The sequence below is a fragment of the Felis catus genome, chromosome A2, assembly GCF_018350175.1.
Source record: "Felis catus isolate Fca126 chromosome A2, F.catus_Fca126_mat1.0, whole genome shotgun sequence".
Classification (NCBI taxonomy): domain Eukaryota; kingdom Metazoa; phylum Chordata; class Mammalia; order Carnivora; family Felidae; genus Felis; species Felis catus.
The window spans coordinates 18,415,447-18,438,643 of record NC_058369.1 but is presented as its reverse complement, the minus strand read 5'-3'; the positions used below and the strand labels follow the sequence as shown (position 1 = coordinate 18,438,643).

Sequence of the window (23,197 nt, the reverse complement as noted above, 5' to 3'; positions counted from 1 at the left end):
GTGGTTTATCCTCCCGAGAGATTCAGTGGGTGACCATGCAGATGAATGAGACCAGGAAGGCCAATTAATCTCTTGACTCTCACTTAAATAAAATTTATCTTGAAGTAGTATGAAAGTAGGCCTTTTGTAGTTTATTTTAAATAACTGAATGTGGAGAACATTTATTTCTTAAGAAGAGACCTAAAGCATTCATTGGGGCTTGCTTTTGCAGAAAGTCAGTAGCATTGTCTCTGCTTCTCTCTCCCAGATCAAGCACTGCACCTAGCAGAAATTTTCCTACCTCTCCAACATCATCAGCAAGTCCCTATTCCTCAGTGTCTGCCTCTTCCATTGCAAATGGTGATAGCACTAACACCTCTGGGATGCACAGTTCCGGTGTCAGCAGGGGGTAAGAGCAGGCCCTTTCACTTCACTTCCCTCCCTCTGGGTCCTTTCCCAGGCTGTACCTGGAGAGCTCTCTTGCCACACTAAGCATAGTGGGATTGGGGTTCCCAATGGGGACGTGGTGCATGTGGTTTCTTGCTCTGTTTCCTACCCGCCGTAGAGTGTGCCTCCTCATTCTCACTTACATTGCTTGTTCTATGAGCTGGTGTTTTGCCCACAGCCTAAGTCACTGGTGGTCCTGGGGAGTCACTGCTTTTGTCTATGAAGGCATGGGTTGGCCATATGGCAAAAGAGCTGTGAGGGAATGGTTCTCTGCTGTGGGAGAGCCCTGCCTGTATCCCCCTCTGGATGGCTGTGATTCTTTGTGCAAGCATCTCAGGAGTGCCTGCCACACAGCAGGGATAGAGTGGAGGAGGGTGAGGTGAGACAGTGTGCATGAATACTCAGGCACAGTCAGGACTTAGTGTGGCCTGGTGGCTGGTGGCAAGTGTGAGCCCTTGATCTTGGCAACCACATGTTCTTTCCTGGAGTCACATGGCAGTTAGCCTTCTAGAGGGATACACAGTTAGCATTCGCCAAAAGCCTAAGAAAACTCAGATAGCGTTTCTCCCCTTAAGGCTGTAGCAGGTGGTAACCTGCCATTATGTCACATCAAGGGCAGGGGTGGGCGAAGGGGTGTGGCCTGAGGGCTGGCGAGGGGAGTAGAAAGAACTTGTATCATGAGGTTATTTCCAGATAAGAATTCTAGAAGCCCTGGAGGAGCCCAAAAAGGCATCCTGAGGGCATGTGTACAGCACTCGCTTTTATTGCTATTGTGGATTGTGTTTTCCAGTGGATCTGCCTTCTCTGCTTCGTATAATTGTCAGGAGTCCCCATCGTCTCACATACAGCCTGGGCTCTGCGGACTTGGAAACCTGGGGAACACTTGCTTCATGAACTCTGCTTTACAGGTAGAGGGGAACTACCATCTAAATAACACTGCTTCTTCACAGGACTGTGGCTTGGTTAAGAAAGGCATGCTAAAATGTTGGGAGGATCCTTTCCCATGGGTCCCTGCCTACCCTTTGTTAATACTTCAAGGACCCCTGTCAGGGAACCTCCCACCTGTTAGTACAGAAGGGCCCCATCAGTGTTAATGACCCCAAAATGTCTTCCTAATCAGTTCTGGGTTTGGTTTTGCATTAAAATATTTTGACCATTAGGGAATGGTCAGAAAATATTGGAGTATTTGCCTGGTTGGTTTCTGATAGAATGAGAACTCCCAGCAGCTCATGCCATCTTTTCACCAAAGATAGCTTATATCACGCCCCTGATTGTGCAGAATCCCCATATCCTCCCTTTGATACTTCATTTGTTCATTGATCAAATATTTATTGGGACAGGGGTGCCTGGGGGGCTCAGTTGGTTAAGTGTCTGACTCTTGATCTCAGCTCAGATTTTGTTCCCAGGGTCATGAGTTCAAGCTCTGCCTTGGGCTCCATGCTGGGTAAAACCTACTTAGAGAAAAAAAAATTATTTGGGCATACTATGTGACAGTACTGTGGTGGACATGGGCTAGAGTTAGGGTCCAGTTAGAAAGTTAGGAGAGCACAGTTCCCAAGACTGCTTTCACTTCTGACACCAACTGCAAGTTTGGGAGTCCCCAAGACCACCTTCAGTTTCGATAATTTGCTAGGACTCACAGACTCACTTAAAACTATTATACTCACAGTTGGGGTTTATTATAGGAAAAGTATACAAGTTAAAATTAGCCATGGAAAGGAGCAAATAGGAGTCCTGGAGGGTTGGGGCGCCTGGGTGGCTCAGTCGGCTAAGCATCCGACTTCGGCTCAGGTCATGATCTCCCAGTTCGGGAGTTCGAGCCCCGCGTCGGGCTCTGGGCCGATGGCTCGGAGCCTGGAGCCTGCTTCAAATTCTATGTCTCCCTCTCTCTCTGCTCCTCCCCTGCTCACGCTCGGTCTCTCTCTCCTTCAAAAATAAATAAAAACATTAAAAAAAAAAAAAAAAAGGAGTCCTGGAGGGTCCCCAGTGCAGAGCTTCTGTTGTTGTCTGTTGAGTCAGAATGCATAACTCTTCTAGCATTGACTTGTAACATTAAGCATGGGGTGTTGTCGAATATGTAAACTCACCTGAGCTTTGGTGTCCAGAATTTTTATCAGTACTTTATTTTCATGGCTTGATTGATTGATTGATTGATGGAGTGCCCAGGTAGACTATTGATAGGATGTGACCCAAGCCTCCCCACCCCTGCCCCACCAAGTCACATTGTTGGTCTTTCCAGAGTGGCTGGCTCCCTACCCTAAGATGACCGTATAAGTGTGGCCACCACCACCCTAAATCACAGTGTTAGATTCTATATTACGACTAACTAAAGACCTCCAGGCAAACAAAGATACTCCTGTCAGGGATAACATTCCAAGGATCAACAGAGTACTTCCCAGAAGCCAAGGGCAAAAGCCAGACTTTCTCTTTGGACAAGGCCAGATTCTTTACTATACATAGAGACTCAGTGGTGAGCAAATCAGACATGGTTTTTATACCCACAGGACTTACAATCTAACTTGGAAGTTTCTTGGAGTATAAAGGAAAAGATTAAAAAATACGTTAAAAAGTAGGTGACTCTTGGGTTTTGAAGTTGTTTTTCTCCACTGTGATGAGATGGGAAGAGCTGAGTACTAAAGAAAAGAACCTTGAGATTTGGCCTTTCATGGGTAGGTTTTCTCAACTCTTTTGTATCCTCAATTTTCCTCGACTATTGGATGAAGATAACAACGAGGAGATTTATAGCTCCACATGTAAATATCAGGAAAAAGAAGAAAGGGTAAATTCTGTAATTTAAGTTTCTATCTCCTAATGCTAGGAAAAGAACGAATGAAACCCAGAGAAAGTGGGAAGAGGGAAATAATAGAAGAACAGAAATCAGTGAAATACAAAGCTGATTAAAAGTACAACTAAATGTGATTCTTTGGGGAAAAAACAAAAAAACAAAAACTTAAATTGACAGAAATGCTCAGAGAAACTGATCAGGAATAAAAGAATAGACATGACTAAAGCTGGGAATGAAAAAGGACTATCACTACAGATCCTATAGCCATTAAAAAGATGAGACGATAGTGGAACAACTTTATGCCATTAAATTAGACAATTTAGCTGACAAATTTAAGATTTTATTTATTTATTTATTTATTTATTTATTTATTTATTTAATTTATTTTAAAACATTTATTTTCAAGAGAGGGAATGCACGTGTGTGCGTGAGTGGGGAAGGGGCAGAGAGAGAAAGGGAATCTCAAGCAGTCTCCATACTGTCAGCACAGAGCCCCATGTGGGGCTTGAACTCATGAACCTAGAGATCATGACCTGAGCCAATATCTAGACTCAGACATTTAACTGACTGAGCCACCCAGATGTCCCTTAAAGATTTTTTTAAGTAGTCTCTATACCCAACATGGGACTCGAACTCACAACCCTGAGATCAAGAGGTGTGTGCTTCACCCACTAAGCCAGCCAGGCGCCCTGACTAGGAATTTTGAAAAAAAGGAAAATTTTAGATGATCATATCTCATAACTATAGACACAAATAATGTAAATGAGGGGCGCCTAGGTGGCGCAGTCGGTTAAGCGTCCGACTTCAGCTCAGGTCACGATCTCACGGTCCCTGAGTTCGAGCCCCGTGTCGGGCTCTGGGCTGATGGCTCAGAGCCTGGAGCCTGTTTCCGATTCTGTGTCTCCCTCTCTCTCTCTGCCCCTCCCCCGTTCATGCTCTGTCTCTCTCTGTCTCAAAAATAAATAAACGTTAAAAAAAAAAATTAAAAAAAAACAATGTAAATGAAATTTTAGCAAATCAAATTCAACAATATAGATGAAAGTGGTAGAACAAGTGGGGTTTGTAACGGCAGAACTAGGTTGGTTTGACACCTGAAAAATTAATTTCTCACATAAAGGAGAAAGCCCTATGATCATCTCAATAGATGTAGAAAAAAACCTTTGATCAAACTCAATTTTTGAGTTTGAAGAGTTATAGTTAGTATGTACACATGTACAGTGATAGTGTTTTTTGTTTTTTCTACTATCTCGTTATCCTGATCTTTCCTCTGTAATGTTTCAGCTCTAGTAAAACATTTTGCCTTCAGCTTATTTATATTTTATCTTCCCATGAGACAGTGGAATGTCCTAATCAATTCTTGTGGGTTTTTTAATGTTTATTTTTGAGGGAGGGAGAGAGAGAGAGCAAGCGAGTTGAGTGGGGGAGGGGCAGAGAGAGAGGGAGACACAGAACCCAGAGCAGGCTCCAGGCTCTGAGCTGTTAGCACAGAGCCTGATGCAGGGCTCAAACTCCTGAACCATGAGATCATGACCTGAGCTGAAGTTGGATGCTTAACTGACTGAGCCACCCAGGTGCCCTTCCAAATCAATTCTAATTTAAAAAATTATCATCTTAAAATTATTATGTAAAACTTATCATCCTTCATTGAATAGAAGGTTATTCTGTGTCAGGCACTTGGGTGCACAGCTTTTACCCTTGGGTAGTTATTTCAGAGAGAGTTCTTGGGCAGTGAGTGAGCTCCCAACTATATCCTTGGGAGGTTAGCTGCAAGGCAGGCCACCAGCAAGGATTCTGGAAGGCTGTGCCTTACTATTGTGAGCCTTGCAGAGAATCTACTGAGAACTTCATTTTGTTGGAGTTGACCCTCATTGGCCCTTGAGAACTTGGTTTATCTTTATCTCTGTGTTGTCCATAAGGGGTGTGAGCTCTGATTGTGTTCTCTTTCAGTGCTTGAGCAACACCGCACCACTGACTGACTACTTTCTCAAAGATGAGTATGAGGCTGAGATCAACAGAGACAATCCTCTGGGAATGAAAGGGGAAATTGCAGAAGCCTATGCAGAGCTCATTAAACAGATGTGGTCTGGAAGGGATGCTCACGTGGCACCTCGCATGTTCAAAGTAGGTTGCTGTATATGTTTCCTTTTTTCCATTTTGGGGAGAGTGATTTAGTTTTCAAATGAGGCATTCCAGTTGCATTTTGGGGTTAAGATGGGGTCTGGGACTAAAAGCCTCACACGTTGAGAGCCGCCTTTCCTGTTGTTGAGTCATTCAGCGCACGGATACGTTAAGTGACCTCAGCCCGCACCTCTGGGCAGGGGATACTTCAGAAGTCATTTGTGCTGTATTCTGTGGTGCCAGCCTTTAAATAGGCAACATCCTAATAAGCCAGACCGTAAAATTCAGTTTAATTTCCAGCACTATCTGAAGGGTATTCCCAGGTTCTCTGAGCTGAGAACCTATACCCGCTGTGAGTTGGGCCCCCTAAGTCAGGTTGATATTCGTGGAATGTGGTTGAGAGGCAGTTCTCACTTAGATCCCTCAGCAAGGGAGATCAGGTGAACTGTAGTGGGCTCTTGGATCATCTTGGGCCTTCCCTCACCTTAAATGTTTTTTCCTGTTGAGGGGAGGGCCCTTGCTTCATATTTTTAAATCTGAGAAATCCTACTTAGCCTGCACCACCAGGGTTCAAGGAGCCTTCATGAAGCACATGGTAGAAAAAGATAGGCATGTTTTTTATGCAAAGAGGGGAGCAAAGTAGCACCTTAGCTCAATGAGAAAATTTAAATCTTAGTTTATTGAAATGGAAAACTAATTCTTTTTACCCCCATAGTCACATTAATCTCTGGGAAATACATGTAAATTACTATTCACATGCCATAAAGTCATAAAGAGATGGAATCGGGTGACAACACATTAGGCTCAAGCTCTTATAAATAAACAATTGACAGATTGTATTTAGGGATATTAGAGGTAGTATAGAGTTTCCTTGATGATGGACATTTTCTCTGCACTGTCTGTTGTGGTAGCCACTAGCCACTTGAAATGTGGGTAGTGTGAACAAGAAATTGGATTTTTTTTTCTAATTTTTTTTTTCAACGTTTTTTATTTATTTTTGGGACAGAGAGAGACAGAGCATGAACGGGGGAGGGGCAGAGAGAGAGGGAGACACAGAATCCGAAACAGGCTCCAGGCTCCGAGCCATCAGCCCAGAGCCTGATGCGGGGCTCGAACTCACGGACCGCGAGATCGTGACCTGGCTGAAGTCGGACGCTTAACCGACTGCGCCACCCAGGCGCCCCAAGAAACTGGATTTTTTAATTGTGTTTAATTTTAATTTAAATAGTCACATGTACCCAGTGGCTATGGTATTGGGCAACACAGGTGGAGAGCATTGGTTCTCCAACTACAGGATTCATCGGAACCTCTGGAAAGGCTTGTTAAAATACAGAATACTGGGGTGCCTGAGTGACTCAGTTGGTTAAGTGTTAAGCATCTGACTCTTGGTTTTGGCTCAGGTCATGAGCTCATGGCTTTGTCGGTTTGAGCCCCACGTCAGGCTCTGTGCTGGCAGTGTGGAGCCTGCGTGGGACTCTCTCTCTCTTTCTCCGCCCCTCCCCACCAGCCCCCTCCCCACTTGCACTGTCTGTGTCTCTCTCAAAATAAATAAATAAACTTAAGTAAATAAATAAAAATAAATAAAATACAGACCACTGGACCTATCCTGAGAGTTTCTCATTCTGTAGATCTGGGTTGGGCCCAAGAATGTGCATTTTTTTTTTTTTTTTTTTTTCTTTTAAAAGTTAAAACTGATTTATTTAGTTTGTTCATTTCTTATATTTATTAGTGGTCTTGACATCAACAAAATTGGAATTATTATTAGGTTCTACCAGAAAAAATAATAAATGCAATAGAAAAGAGTTGTATTTCTAGGAATTTGAATTTTGAACCAAGAGGACCAAGAAATAAACTTTCAGGGTTATTCATTTCCTTTGCTAGCACTGTCAGATGTTCAGGTACTTTAGTCTGTAATGAACATAATAAGGTATAATTATGTATACTCAAAGAGCATCTTTTGCTGAGCTCATGTCCAGTGAACCAAAAATTAAATTTCAGTGTTTAGTTATTCTTTGAGATTACAATAGTTCCGGGTTACCAAAAGGTAGTTTAAAAGTTCACTGGAAACACTTAAGTTGTTTGCTAGAATAAATTACTATTGGCAGATTTTTGATGGAAGGAGTCCTGAATCTGATGTCCTCAGTTTTTTATTATTTTTGTTTTATTTATTTTTTTTAATTTTATTTTTTTTAATTTACATCCAAATTAGTTAGCATATAGTGCAGCAGTGATTTCAGGAGTAGATTCCTTAATGCCCCTTACCTATTTAGCCCATCCCCCCTCCCACAACCCCTCCAGTAACCCTCTGTTTGTTCTCCATATTTATGAGTCTCTTCTGTTCTGTCCCCTCCCTGTTTTTATATTATTTTCGTTTCCTTTCCCTTATGTTCATCTGTTTTGTCTCTTAAAGTCCTCATATGAGTGAAGTCATATGATTTTTGTCTTTCTCTAATTTCACTTAGCATAATGCCCTCCAGTTCCATCCACGTAGTTGCAAATGGCAAGGTTTCATTCTTTTTGATTGCCAAGTAATACTCCATTGTTTGTATGTGTGTATATAGATATATGTATATACATATATCTATGTACCGCGTCTTCTTTACCCATTCATCCATCGATGGACATTTGGACTCTTTCCATACTTTGGCTATTGTTGATCGTGCTGCTATGACCATTGGGATGTATGTGTCCCTTCGAAACAGCACCCCTGTATCCCTTGGATAAATACCTAGTAGTGCAATTGCTGGGTTGTAAGGTAGTTCTATTTTTAATTTTTTGAGGAACCTCCATACTGTTTTCCAGAGTGGCTGTACCAGCTTTCATTCCTAAGGAATGTGCATTTCTGACAAGCTCCCAGGTGATGCTGGTGGTGCTAGTTGGGGACCACACTCTTGAAGATCATGGGTGTAAAGCGATACAAGGCAGACAGTTTATTTAAGGATAGGAGGGCTGTTAGGTACAGGAGGCTTCCTCTGACTGATACAGATATTTATAAAGTTCTCATGGAGACTCTGAACCAAAGAAGCAAGTAAGAGGGGGATTCGTGTCAGTATTTAGGAGGTGTGGCTGCTCAGGATGCCACTCTTCACTTTTCTTTTAGGATAGTGCCCAGGTGTCAAGTCTGCTGTTCTCCTGGCTTTTGATCTGAGCCCTCTCTCTCTGGTGAGAACTACTGGCCTCCTTTAGGCTCCTGATGAATTAATTGGGCCACTCAACCAGATGGTATTCTCCCTTACTGTCCCAGGTGACCCTGCAAAGTTTTTTGTTTTTTTTTTCAAGTTTATTTATTTTGAGAACAAAGAGGGTGGGGCACACATGCAAGTCAGGGAGGGGCAAAGAGAGAGGGAGAGAGAATCCCAAGCTGTCTCTGCACATCAGCATGGAGCTGGATGTGGGGCTTAGCCTCATGAACCAGGAGATCGGTGACCCAAGCCGAAGTTGGATGCTCAACCACCCGAGCCATCCAGGTGCCCCTGCAGAGTTATTTTTGATGAAATTTCCCATCTGACTTCACTGGTTTAAATCTTATACTTTCTGATGTGATTGCTTTTGTTGTAGACCCAAGTGGGACGTTTCGCCCCTCAGTTTTCTGGCTACCAGCAACAAGACTCTCAGGAGTTGTTAGCCTTTCTTCTAGATGGATTGCATGAAGATCTGAACCGTGTAAAGAAGAAGCCCTACCTGGAGCTGAAGGATGCCAATGGGCGACCAGATGCGGTAGGATATTGAAGATTGAGGATTTTGAGCAGTAGTATTTCATAGAAGTTGCCTCCTTCTGAAAGTTGCAAGAAAATTCTTTTGGTCTTTGAGTATTGGCGCCAGGACCCTGGTTGCCTCTTGCTATTGATGATGTGGACACAGGTTGTGGTAGAGTAATGTGCTCCAGGTCAGGAAGAGACTACCCCTAGTTACTCCTAATTCTCTGGCTTGGGCTTCTTTAATTGAGAGTCAGTTTGTTAGTATAATTTCATTGCTGAACCAGAGACTAGGGCATTCTGTAAAGTGTCTGTAGTATGGGCCGTCATTAAAATGCATACATGATCATTAAAATAGTTTGTTACTAACATTATTAGGGCACTGACTTTTTGCCTCGATTTTCTGATCTATGAAAAGGGAATTTAGTATTTAAGTTACCCTATCACATTGGGATTCATTATACGAAAACTTTAAAGTAGCATTTATATCTTGAAGGAAAAACCATGAGTTAGCTGAACTGTAGTATGAATTAAAACCTCACTGAAGGGACTTTGGCTCATTGAAAACCTTATAGGAGGCAGTCCTTGCTCTGGTCAGGTCCATTTACCCACGGTGTTCTCAGGGTTGTCTATCTCCTATCAGAGGATACACAGATACTGGTGTGTCCATCGATCCTAAGTGAAGACTGTTAAATGTGGGATTGGGCATAAAGCTGGCATGTGGCTGTATGGTACACCAAGAGCAGTCCACACCCTGGCTGGCCTGGACCAAGTTCTTTGCTATAGAGACTGCCTCATGGTCCATCTCAGATTCTGCTGTAGATCATTCTGGATGATGGGATAAATGACTCAGGTGTGTTGAGAATGTCTTCTTTATCTTTCTCCTTCTAGGTGGTGGCAAAGGAAGCCTGGGAGAATCACAGGTTGAGGAATGACTCTGTGATTGTGGACACATTCCATGGCCTCTTCAAATCTACTTTGGTTTGCCCAGAATGTGCTAAGGTTTCTGTGACCTTTGACCCATTTTGCTATCTAACTCTCCCACTGCCCCTGAAGAAAGATAGAGTTATGGAGGTCTTCCTGGTTCCTGCTGACCCTTGCTGCAGACCTACTCAGGTGAGAGAATCTGCACCCTCACAGCGCCCCTCACCGTGGGACCCAGAGCAGGGCTTCTCCCACCGACTGCTTCTGAATCCCTGTGGCACTTGCCTGAGTGTGTCCCCCTAGCCTCCATCAGACCTCTGTAATCCTGTATCATTCAGAGAAGATGGTGAAGGTGCTCTGGGCTTCTCTGTCACTTTTCCCCCATACTTCATTCATGCAGCTAAGGTAGTACGAATGATCTGCTAAGTGGTCCTTGTATCAGAACGGTGGGAAGCAGCAGCAGGGTCTTCTTGGCCAGTCAGCCAAGAGAGCCTGGCTAGAACAGAAGGCTGTGTGAATGGAGTGACGAGCGGGTCTTCGCGTCCCACCCCGCTGATGGCTCACTGAGTGACTATACTGCTTAGTCTTCTGGCTCTGGTTTCTTCACCTCTTAAAGATGACGAGACATGGCAGTCTGTATAGTTTTTAACAATTCCTTAAAGGAAGCAAACTTTAGGAATGAAACAAAGTAGTATTTAGGAGGGAAAGAGATGGGTGGGCCCCTGGGCTGCCTCCTGAATAGAGAGGCAAGTGCTGAGGCAGAAGACTTGCCTGTTGGCTCTTCTGATGACTCATGTGGGCCCTGACCTCATGTACACTGTTTCTGGGAGGTCATCTCAGGTGACCTGTGTTGCCTGCTCCTCCCAGCTCATCTCCCACCCTTTGCTGAGCGCCTTTGTCACCCCTCCCATCTATCTTTTTGCAGTACCGCGTGGTTGTGCCGCTGATGGGGGCTGTGTCTGACCTGTGCGAGGCTCTCTCCAGGCTGTCTGGCATTGCTGCAGAAAACGTAAGGCAGGGTGGTCGGTGGCACTCACTACTTCATAGTCCTTTGGAGTGTATTTTCAAACTTGTAGCCATTTTTAGGGGGTAGTTTTTATTGGCCAGCACAAATGTGATTATATCTGGATGCCTCTGGCCTCCTGTCCCTCGCTCACTGTGCACACTGTGGCTGAGACTCCCTTCAGCCACGGGAACACTGTCCTTCCTCCAGTGAGGTCACACTAGCCACGGTCAGAGGGCCAGGAGTAGGGCTCTGCTCTCAGCTTTGCTGCCCTTGCCTACATGACCTCTTCTGTAGTATGAGAAGCTGCAATTTCTTTCCTACGCTAAACTCCGTGAGTCTGGAGTGACTTTGTGATGTTCTTAATAGAAATCTTTATTTAGAAGCAGCTGCCCATTCTGGGCTTTCTGCCGAGCCTGGCCCTGTGTGGTGGTGGGGAAAGTGAAAATCCCCTCCCCATCCTCCTGTATGCTCCAAGTACCTTTGTCCCAGCCCTGGTCACTGCTCTTGCTCAGCCCCACTTCCCTCGTAGCCCTGCTGGTTTTAGGCAGTTGCATAGTTGGGGTTTGGTATGTTCAGCTATGTGCTGAGGATGGTTTGGAGACTTCTGGCCCTGGCAGACACCCCAGAGACGTCTGGATGACCACCAGTCTCTGATCAACACTCACTCCCCACCATTCCTGCCACTTGAGGTCAAATCCCATCGTAACCCTCAGGACAAATGTTAACCAGCAGGTTTTCTGCTGGTGGCAGTCATGCTGTTCTTCTCCCTTGGGCATTGGCCCCTAAACTCTGGGGCTGGTTGAGTGATGGTCTCTCTGGAGGTAACACTCCAGCAGCACATTGTTTTCATTTGCTTCTGGGGTTTTATGTAGAGGCCCTTATCCATCCTGTAATCTTTCTGTTACTGTTGATTCTTAGATGGTGGTCACAGATGTATATAATCACCGGTTCCACAAAATTTTCCAAATGGATGAAGGTTTAAACCACATCATGCCTCGGGATGACATTTTTGTGTGAGTACTCAGTGGTTTCTGCTGCAGGCTCAAAGGAAACATTCTAGAGGCTTTGCCTTGTAGGTGTCTCCAAAGCAGAAGATCTGGTAGTCCGTGCTCATGTGGATTTGCCCTGACTCCTTGTGCCAGGGGATGGGGGTTCAGGGAATTCTGACAGCCATCAATGCTAAGCACTTCATGGCACTTCAGAGCTAGATATTCCAGATAACTCTCTTTAGCATGGACATAGTCTCTTGTCACCAGTTGCTACCTATTAAGAGGGCCTATTTAGTAGTCCTATAGATGGTCCTGATGTCAGAAATGCCTTTCTCAGGAAGAGTCACAGCTGTACAAGGGGCCGCAGGAAGATGAGGGAAGGGATGTGATGTAGGCCGTGGTTCCTTGGGCAGGCGCGATCTCAGAGTGACAGGAGGGTTGACAGAAACAACGTTTTTCTGCTCTGACATTCTGTAAGCTCTGAGACTGTTTTCTCATCCATGTGGGGACGGTACAATGCCAGCTCCAGTGATCTCTTTAGCCCCTCCCAGGTCCTCTTACTTGAAGGCTGCTCCCTGTAATTTTGTGTGTGTCCCTCTCCCCGGTGGGGTGGAGTAGAATATGAGCTTGTCTGCACTCCCTGACAGTCACTTACTTGCTCAGGGAAGCTTGAATGTGGACCACACCCGTGCTGTTTCTTCCTCATTCCCTCTTGCTTGGAAACTTGCCTCTGCTGAGAAAGGTTTTCAGGATTTGTTTTGGTTTTTGTTTTGGTTGAGGATTGCAGTACACGAAGGAATCATTTCCTTCCCTTTAAGTTTTTGGGCCTGTGACTTCCAGATCACTCTAAAAGAAGTAGTTCTTGACCACACCCAAGATCCTAGTTCTGTTCACTTGCACAGGCTGCCTCCCCACTCAGCCATCTTTGCTTACTTGACAAAGTCAGCTCAGCGTCAGGCTAAGGCTGTCCATTTCTGACCCCAAGTCCTTAACAGCAAACATCTCCCCTCAATTCTAGAAACTAGTGTTTGTACACACCCAAGCTCAGAGGAACTGGGGCATTGCCCTGTGGGAAGCTTAGCAAACCACCACCAACAAAGGAATTTGCAGAGGGCTTGAGTGCCAACCATCAGGAAGCAGATTGTTTTAAAGATTAATTGGTAATTATGAAAACACACTGGTGGCACTAATATTACTTGAGTGTGTGGCGCACTCTGCCGCTGAGTCCTTGAATTCTCACCGCCACACTAGAAGGTAGACTTGTTCACTGAGTAAGCAGACTCAGAAGGGAGCACTTGGCCCCGTTATAGTGGCCAGAAGGTGACAGTGACAGACTGGGCCAGCCTCACTCCAAGACCTCATTCTTGACACTAATGCTGGACCACAGGGCCCTTACCTAGAGCACACCTTAGACATTTTTGTGAGTTTTTCTTAGAACTCCTCTCGCACATATGTCATTTAGGACTATTTGCCAGGTATCTGGGGAGGGTTGTGTGTGTGTGTGTGTGTGTGTGTATGTTTGTGTTTATAGTTTTCAAAAATTGAATCAGTAAGTTTGTGTCTCCCCCTATAGGAAGAGGGAAAGACTACAGTCGGTTGCCAGCAATTTTGGTAACATCTGTTCCAGGATAAAACATCTATAAATCTCCTCAATCCCATGTATTCACTAAGTAAGACACATTTTTCAAAATCATTGATTTATATTTAGCATTTTCTTTGGTTATCTCTAATTTTTAAAAAATTAAATATGGTTCTTTTACTTCAATGTTTTTGAACAAAGATAGCAAACAATTAGTTTTATAAATTTGCTTCCTCATTTGAAAGAAAGCATCTTTGCGTAATATTCTAGGTATACATTCTTGTACAATATTTGATTTTATAGCACTTCAAAAGTTGAGCTCCTTGGTGACAGAAGATGAACTTGGTGGCCAGGCCTCCCCCTTCCTGCGCCTTTATGTCTGCAGTGATGGTCCCGATGACAGCTGTCATCTGTGTTGAGTCCCATTCAAAGGACCACAGAGTTGAGGCCATGGTTGGGGGAAGGAGAATCACATTATCCCCGAGTCCTGGGTTGCATAGATTCACATTTTGCTGATAGTGATCCTTGGGATTCCTGACCCAGCTTCCAGAATCTTCTTGGAAATGGCTTATCCACCTTTTATGCTAAAGTATGATTTGTCCCAGTAACCACAGTCCTGGCCACCATGTAGCTGCAGCTCAGATCTCCGTTGCTCATGATGGCCTGCTGCTGAAGGTGCCCTCTTGTGTGATTGACACAGGTACGAGGTCTGCAGCACCTCCGCTGATGGCTCTGAGTGTGTCACACTTCCAGTCTACTTCAGGGAAAGGAAGTCCAGGCCGTCGAGCACTTCTTCCGGGGCAGTGCTGTATGGACAGCCACTGCTGGTTTCTGTTCCCAAGCACAAGCTAACCCTTGAGTCTTTGTACCAGGCTGTTTGTGAGCGTATCAGGTTGGTGACAGAAATGCATTTTGCTTGTTATTTAAAATCAAGACGGGCCTGGTCGTAGTGGTGACTCCCCACAAGGACAGGTGCTGTTGGGAAGGGGCACCTGGCACATCTTTTTTTTTTTTTTTTTTTTTTAAGGGATCTTACATTGTTTTTTGGGTTGTTGTTTCCTTTTTTTTTACAGCTTATGTATTTTTGAGAGAGAGCGCATGCGTGCATACACACAAGTGGGGGAGGGGCGGAGAGAGAGAGACAGAATCGGAAGCAGGCTCCAGGCTCTGAGCTATTAGCACAGAGCCCAACGTGGGCTTGCACTCATGAACCTTGAGATCATGACCTGAGCTGAAGTCAGGCACTCAACCCACTGAGCCACCCAGGTGCCCCCCATCTGGCACATCTTAAGCATCATGATACTGTCACCTAAGCCTTCTCTGGGGTTCCTAGAATCATGTCTGTCACATTTGTCAGTCACTGGGTGCAGGCAGTCTAGTGTTTTGAGGGCAGTTTGTGTCAGAATACAATTTCTGAAGTAGCTTCACGATCATTCTGAAGCTGGTAATTAATGTTCCTGGGAAATATTTTTCTAATGGTGATGCCATGTGACATTCATAGAAGATTTGAAACAAGCATTCATGGAAGACTCGGAGTCTTCGGCGACTTGGTACTTAGACATCTTATCTTTTAGGTTCCCCTCAATATCTAAAGTGTTGACAATCACATGCTTTTAAAGCCCCTTTATTTACCTGAATTGCTTTGTGAATAGGTGGGAGTATATCAGTTGTGAACTACTTCTAGCTGAATAGTGGAGAAAAACAGGTAAATGTTATAGCTAACACATCGTTCTTTTTTTCCTTTTTTTCAAGCCGCTATATAAAACAGCCTTTGCCTGATGAGTCTGGCAGCTCGCCCTTGGAGCCGGGGGCCTGCAATGGCTCCAGGGGCAGCTGTGAAGGTGAGCGCTCGCCACGCTGTGGGGCTGTGACTGACCAAATCCCTCCTGACCTCCCTCTTCTTCCAAAGGTGTTGTACACACGGGAGAGGGAGGCTCTAAGGCTGGGTGGGGGCTCTGGCTAGAGAGCAGATCTGGGAGCCCCGATGCACCACTCCGTGCTGCCAGCGCATGTTGTCCAACTTCAGCGCCTCATGGAATCTTCTTAGACATGTAGGCTGTGTTTCACCTCAGGCAGAGTGAGACTGACAGGACTCGGTGACTTGCCCAGGATCATGAGGTGTGTTGGGATTGCAGTGGGTGCTTATCCGGCACTTGACTGCCTCCATGACTTGGCTTCTGTCTGCAGAGCTATTAGGTTGGCTCTTGCCCACCACTCTGATGTGGCACTGCCTCTGGGGAGGACAGGAGTCCTGGCCAGCCAATCAGAGGGCAGAGAGTTTCTCTTGAGTGTTTCTTTTCTTTTTTTTTTTTTTTTTAATTTTTTTTTTTTTTTTAACGTTTATTTATTTTTGGGACAGAGAGAGACAGAGCATGAACGGGGGAGGGGCAGAGAGAGAGGGAGACAGAATGGGAAACAGGCTCCAGGCTCTGAGCCATCAGCCCAGAGCCTGACACGGGGCTCGAACTCACGGACCGCGAGATCGTGACCTGAGCTGAAGTCGGACGCTTAACCGACTGCGCCACCCAGGCGCCCCTCTCTTGAGTGTTTCTTTCTGCCCAGGAAGCTACAGGTAATAGCTGACTCTAGAGAGCTCCATCTGTGGCAGCAAAGAGAGCCACAGTCTACAAAGCAGTAGGATAAGGCTCATTGCAGGAAACCCAGAGCCCTCGCCATTCTCTCATGTCCAAGTGCTCACAAGCTTATCCCTGACTGAGGAGCTGTGTCTGAACTGCATTGTGGTGGTTACCCTTTTGGGGGCCTAGGCGACTTAGTGGGTTTATCACTATATAACCGCAAATGTTCTCCAAATTAGTGCCATAAATTTTCAATTACAAATCCAAATGCCCAGATTTCTCCAAGATGTGCACAGTCTTCAAAAGTGAGACTTGACATTAAAAATAATGCTCACAAGACTCTGTCCTCACCAGATACTGCACATTGTGAGTATTTTAGGTTTACTGTTTATTCTAGTCATACTCTTTTTTTTTTTGCCATTTTTTTTTATTAACTTAATTTTTAAATTTACATCCAAATTAGTTAGCATACAGTGCAACAATGATTTCAGGAGTAGATTCCTTAATTCCCCTTTCTCATTTAGCCCATCCCCCCTCCCACAACCCCTCCAGTAACCCTCTGTTTGTTCTCCATATTTAAGAGAATATGACCCCCTCCCTGTTTTTATTTTTGTTTCCCTTCCCTTATGTTCATCTGTTTTGTCTCTTAAAGTCCTCATATGAGTGAAGTCATATGATTTTTGTCTTTCTGTGACTAATTTCACTTAGCATAATACCCTCCAGTTCCATCCACGTAGTTGCAAATGGCAAGATTTCATTCTTTTTGATTGCCGAGTAATACTCCGTTGTATATACATACCACATCTTCTTTATCCATTCATCCATCGATGGACATTTGGACTCTTTCCATACTTTGGCTGTTGTTGATAGTGCTGCTATAAACATGGGGGTGCATGTGTCCTTTCGAAACAGCACACTTGTACCCCTTGGATAAATGCCTAGTAGTGCAATTGCTGGGTCGTAGAGTAGTTCTAGTTTTAATTTTTTGAGGAACCTCCATACTGTTTTCCAGAGTAGCTGCACCAGTTTGCATTCCCACCAGCAGTGCAAAAGAGATCCTCTTTCTCCGCATCCTTGCCAACATCTGTTGTTGCCTGAGTTGTTAATGTTAGCCATTCTGACAGGTGTGAGGTGGTATCTCATTGTGGTTTTGATTTGTATTTCCCTGATGATGAGTGATGTTGAGTATTCTGATTCTTGCCCAGAATATCATGTTCTTCCACTAGGGATGAACAAGAGGGTGTTTTGTGTCCAGGTCCCGCAAGCAGAGATGTCAGGGTGGTCATGACAGTCTCGAGCAGACCCTGGGAGACCCATAGGTTTTTGGTGCTCTGGCAGTTAAAGCACTGTGATTTCTAGCTCAAAGTGTGGGGGGACAAGTCACCTCCTTCCTCTGAACCTTGGTTCACGCATCTGCAGAATGGGATGATGACGTCTGCTTCACAGATTTGAGGTTACAGGTTTTTTGGTGTTTTTTTGTTTGTTTGTTTTTTGTTTTTTTTGAAGAGTGGGGATTGGCAGAGGGAGAGAGAGAATTTCAAGCAGGCTCCCTGCCCAGCATAGAGCCTGATGTGGGGCTTCATTTCACAACTGTGAGATCATGACCTGAGCCAAATCAGGAGTTGGACACTTGACCAGCTGAGCCATCCAGGTGCCCCAAGGTTACAATTTATTAGGTAATGTGGGTTAAAGTACCTGGCACATAATAGATGCACGATTAATAATAACACCATGTCAGTATTTGCTGTTGTTATATTTAGCCTAGCTTTTTAGATATTGCATTTGTCAGTCTCCTGTTCAGGGAGAATTACTGCCTTCTTTTGACTCCTTTAACTGAGTCTTGGCAAATAGACTTCAAACCCTATTTAATGTTGTGAAATACTTCTAATGTTTTTACTGCCATGGCTTCTTGTCAGGCCTATGGTGGCTGTCTCCTGATTCTCCTGATCTTGGGCAGTTGCTTTCAGTGAACTCTGTTTTCTATTCTCATCCTGTTATATACACTCACTGTATTTAATTCTGACTGCATTAGCATAAGTTTCCTGAGATTTTCCAAGGAGCTGATAGCCAGTGGTACAACCAGGGATGGAGTTCTTACAGTTTTAGGGCTCTGTTTGTTTACTGAGTGGGGTGGACGCAGGCTTTTCTGTGTCCCTGTCAGACAGGTAGCAGGTAGGGTAGGGTCTCACCTGCTGGTCTGGGAGCGGGGCAGGTTCACCTAGGTGTAAAAGGGGCAGTGCCAGTGCCTCAGGAGCCAAGTGGGCTGATTGGAAAAGGAAAGTCCATGAGGGCTGGGCTTGTGGTCTTGTGCCAGCTGGCTGTTTCGGAAGGGTGCCAGTAGGGGTGCGTGGCCCGCCCTCATCCATGGCTGTGTTGTTCTTGTGGCCTGAGTGGAAACTGCTGCGTTGTCTTGGGCCTGACTTGTCTTTCCTTATGAACACTCCCACGGCAGACTGTCTAAGAAAAAGAGGATTTTTATGTACAACATCCTGTTTTCCTCAGAGTGTCCATGTCTACTATTTCCCCAGTATGTAAACTTCATATTTTATGTTATGTTATTTTCTTATTTTTTTTTTTTAATTTTTATTTATTTTTGACAGAAAGAGAGACAGAGCATGAGCGGGGGAGGGGCAGAGAGAGAGGGAGACACAGAATCCGAAACAGGCTCCAGGCTCCGAGCTGTCAGCACAGAACCTGACGCAGGGCTTGAACTCACGAACTGTGAGATCATGACCTGAGCCGAAGTCGGATGCTCAGCCGACTGAGCCACCCAGGCGCCCCGTTATTTTCTTATTTTTAATGTTTATTTATTTTTGAGAGAGAGAGAGACAGACAGAGCGTAAGTGGGGGAGGGACAGAATCTGAAACAGGCTCCAGGCTCTGAGCTGTCAGCACAGAGCCCGACGCGGGGCTCGAACTCACGGACCGCGAGATCGTGACCTGAGCCGAAGTCAGACGCCCAACCGACCGAGCCACCCAGGCGCCCCTACAATGAATATGTTTATGGATCTTTTTATTGCAGTCCCATATACCAGTTCTCTGGAAATGCCTGGGAAATTTACTCATCAGCGTATGTCTGTAGAATGCCTATTAAAACTCTTGAGAGGCACCTGGCTGGCTCAGTAAAGAGCATGCAACTCTTGATCTTGGAGTCTGAGTTCAAGCCCCACATTAGGTGTAAATATTACTAAAAAAAAAAAAAAAAAAAAAAAAAACTTAAAAAAAATTATTGAAGCTCAGCAATCTCCGATGAATAAAGAGAAAAAAAAAAAAAAAGTGGGCAGGATCCTGTCTGCTGTGTTCACTGGGACCCACCAGCATGGCACCTGTACCTGAGAGACATTCAATCTCTGACTACTTGTTGAAGGGACAGTCAGCCTGTTTCTTGTAGAGGAACTGAAGACTTTTGCTTAATATTTGTGATCATAATATTTTTTAATTGACTTTTATTTTGAGAGTGTGTGTGGGTGTGTGAGAGTGGGGGAGAGGTAGAGAAAGAGGGGGACAGAGGATCCAAAGCGGGCTCTTTGCTGACGGGCAGACAGCCTGATGCGGGGCTCAAACTCACAAACTGAAATCATGACCTGAGTCAAAGTTGGGCGCTTAACCAACTGAGCCACCCAGGTGCCCCTTAATTGTCTTTTAAATTGTGTTTCTCAACCAAACTGTCTTCTTGGCTTCTCATTTTTTCCCTTTTCTCTCTGTGGGTCAAGTGATGAAGTTGAAAGAGTCAGAGGATGTGGGTCGAAACCCAGTAAAGTACTCACGTGTTGAGGGGCCCAAATTTAGGACAGGTGGGCTTGCTGACCACATTGTGTACCTTTGGGAGTGTCACTGAGTCTTCCTAGGCCTATGCTTCCTCATCACAGATTAGCAGTGCCCACTTTGCCTGTCTTAACCAGCTTGTGAGGGTCACACAGGAATTTTGGTACCTTGTGAAGGGCTAGGTGTAGTTTCACACAAACAGGACAAAATCTGGAAGGAAGCACTGTAGTTAAACATGAAGTAAAATTTTCAACATCAAAATGGTGGCAATTTATATACACATTGGTTTTCATTGTATGTCAGGAGAAGATGAAGAAGAAATGGAGCATCAGGACGAAGGCAGAGAGCAACTTTCAGACACAGAAGGCAGTGGGGAGGACGAGCTGGGAAATGACTGCGGGGAGACCACCCAAAAGAAGGTCAAAGGCCAGTCCTGCCCGAAAAGGCTTTTTACCTTCAGCCTCGTGAACTCCTACGGAACAGCTGATATAAATTCCCTTGCAACTGATGGAAAACTACTTAAACTCAATTGTAAGCACTTTCTTTGACTTTTCAAACTGGGCATTTGGGGGCTTAGGATCCATTTGAAAATCCCGTTTGCGCTCAGCACTCACTGCACTGGGCTTTTGCCATCTTCCTGTAACTCCAGGAACAGATGTTTGTGTGGTCCTTGGCTTAAAGTTCCTTAGTTTCAGAGACCTCACCCCTCCTGCCCTGGCCATCTTGTCAGGCTTTTCTCTTTGGCCCTTGATGACTTTGGATGGAAGTGAGCTCTCCCTTCACTGCCACCACCCTCAGGACCTTCGCTCTGGGTTGCTAACACTTCTCGTACCTCTGGTAGCATTTTGCCAGAGCCATGTCACTTAATGAGGCTGGCTAAATGCTGATTTCTTTTGTTCCATAAGACTACTCATGAAATGTGACCCATGGTCATGGGTTGTGTAGGCTGTTTGTTAGCTGGAGCCTGTAATAGGGGCTGATGTGCAGACAGAAGAGGCACCTACACGGGATGTACGGAGAGCACAAGAGGACGGTGAAGACCCCTGCCTAGAAGCATCTCCGTGTCTCCTTCATTGGCAAAGAAATGAGCACACTGTCCTTTCGCTCTTTCTTTTTTGTTACATTTCTTTAAAAAATTGGTTTCAAGAACAGCTTTACCAATGTGTTTCTGGGTCTCTGTGTCTATCTCTCTCTCTGTGTCCCTGCAGCTCCTTCCTCTCTGTGTGGCCGCCTCCTCTTGTACAAGGCCTTGCATATTCTAGCCAGCTTCTTGAATTCTAGTCTTTGACTCTCCTCTTCAATCTTTCCGTCTCCTTCCCCCTCTCTCGCAAGCTGTGGCCTGGAAAGTGCGGGCAGTGAGCTGGGCAGTGTAGGGATCATCTTTTTCCTTTTTTTAAAATTTTTTCTCTAATGTTTGTTTATTTTTGAGAGAGAGAAAGAGAGAGAGAGAGAGCAACCAGGGGAGGGGCAGAGACAGGGAGACACAGAATCCGAAGCAGGCTCCAGGCTCTGAGCTGTCAGCAAAGGGCCCAACGTGGGGCTCGAACTCCCGAACCGTGAGATCATGACCTGAGCCGAAGTCGGACGCTTAACCAACTGAGCCACCCAGGGGCCCCTAGGCATCACCTTTTTTGTTTTTCTCCCCTTGGGGATAGCACGCTTGCTCCGCCTAATATCCCTCATTTCAAAACCACTTTATTATTTTGTCAGGTTTTCTCATGGGTTAAGGTGGGAGGGTAAATCTGGTTGCTGTAACTTCATCTTGATCTATGTTCTTTCAGTATCCTTATATAGTTAGAGCCTTTGGAACTTACTGTGACATTGAGGAAATCTTTGCCAAAGGTTTTGGGGGTCCCGGGGTTCAGAGTAGGCTGGCTCAAGGCAAAGCATTGCTCTTGGCAGTGGCTGGTGATAGGTGAGCAGGTGTTGATGATGAAGCCTGAGTGTTTTCTTGTCACTCCTGTCACCTGAAGAGCCTCTCCTGTTGCTGGCTATTCAGTTATAAGTGACACGTTGGTCCTCCTCCACAGCTCGATCCACACTGGCCATCGATTGGGACAGTGAGACCCGGAGCCTTTATTATGATGAGCAAGAATCTGAGGTAGGTGACTGGGGACTCCTGGTCAGTGGTACATGCTGGCTTTTGCTCTGGCTGTGTATTCAGGTCACTCACCCCGGTTCCCCAGCAATTTGACAAATTCTACTTCAGATGGAGAATGGAAAGCACTTAAAGATTTTGTCATTATATGTTCAGAGGCTCCAGAAAGTGCATTATATTCCAGGGATGAGAGCTTGGGAGGTTGTGGCTTAATGGGGTTAGGACTCTTATTTCCCAACAGAAGTCCACACGTTGTCCCCCACAGGCCTATGAGAAGCACGTGAGCATGTTGCAGCCTCAGAAGAAGAAGAAGACCGCGGTGGCGCTGAGAGACTGCATCGAGCTCTTCACCACCATGGAGACCCTTGGGGAGCATGACCCCTGGTACGTGGCACCCCAGTCTGGGCAGGGACACCCGTGCACCCTGGACTGAGATCTGCTGGGGCCATCTGTACACAAAAAACCCTTTTGGGAGGAGATGTGTCACTTCTTATCACATGGCTGTGACGTGGCTGTCCCTATGTCACAGTCTCTCTGTGCAAATTGTGTTTTCCAGACTGAGAAAGCCATCTTCCTATTTAGGAAGGTGGCTTAGACACACACACACACACACACACACACACACACACACACACGCTCACACGCTGCACTGAAGCAGCCCGTGCTGAGTGCAAGAAAAGACATTAGGGGATTGTGGCTGTGCCTCCATGCTTGGGTGCCCAGGTGGCCCTGGCTCCCTGGCTCCCCGGCTCCCCGCTAAGTGGAGATTTCTCTTTTCTCTGCAGGTACTGTCCCAACTGTAAGAAGCATCAACAGGCCACAAAGAAGTTTGACCTGTGGTCCTTGCCGAAGATCCTGGTGGTCCACCTCAAGCGTTTCTCCTACAATAGATACTGGAGGGATAAGCTCGACACCGTTGTGGAATTCCCCGTCAGGTGGGTCCTGAGTGTTCTTAGGAAAATTAAAAAGTAGGCGAGAAACCTAGGCACTGATTGGCTAAGGGTTTTGCCACCAAAGACTTTTCTGCATTAGGATGTTTGCTTGGGTCTGGGCCCTTAGACTTTGGCTCACCCCCTCTCCCCATCCTCCCGCGTTTGGGGAAAAGATTCTCCAACAAAAGCCCTTCCCAGGTTCAGGTTGATGCTGATCATTGCTGCCACCTGACTGAACTGGTCATCTCATCCGTCATTGGTCCCAGGGAGCCTGGGCTAAGCTGGACAGCACAAATGCAGGGCC

At 45.5% G+C, this 23,197-nt stretch overlaps 1 protein-coding gene across 4 annotated transcripts in view; it reads left to right on the top strand.

Annotated features, from left to right (window-relative positions):
* Window positions 1–23,197, top strand: part of USP4 (ubiquitin specific peptidase 4) — a 48,751-nt gene that overhangs the window by 20,580 nt on the left and 4,974 nt on the right. For 2 of the 4 annotated variants that reach the window (XM_003982221.6, XR_002150977.3), the window contains exons 7-19: window positions 248–388; window positions 1,217–1,334; window positions 5,159–5,332; window positions 8,888–9,046; window positions 9,916–10,140; window positions 10,874–10,957; window positions 11,873–11,967; window positions 14,223–14,414; window positions 15,275–15,363; window positions 20,167–20,394; window positions 21,894–21,964; window positions 22,227–22,345; window positions 22,747–22,896. In XM_003982221.6, the coding sequence (XP_003982270.1) occupies window positions 248–388; window positions 1,217–1,334; window positions 5,159–5,332; window positions 8,888–9,046; window positions 9,916–10,140; window positions 10,874–10,957; window positions 11,873–11,967; window positions 14,223–14,414; window positions 15,275–15,363; window positions 20,167–20,394; window positions 21,894–21,964; window positions 22,227–22,345; window positions 22,747–22,896 (1,845 nt within the window). Of the gene's footprint in view, window positions 1–247; window positions 389–1,216; window positions 1,335–5,158; window positions 5,333–8,887; window positions 9,047–9,915; window positions 10,141–10,873; window positions 10,958–11,872; window positions 11,968–13,516; window positions 13,614–14,222; window positions 14,415–15,274; window positions 15,364–20,166; window positions 20,395–21,893; window positions 21,965–22,226; window positions 22,346–22,746; window positions 22,897–23,197 lie in introns of those variants that run through there. The other 2 variants (XM_003982222.6, XM_019821522.3) reach the window with 2 other exon arrangements.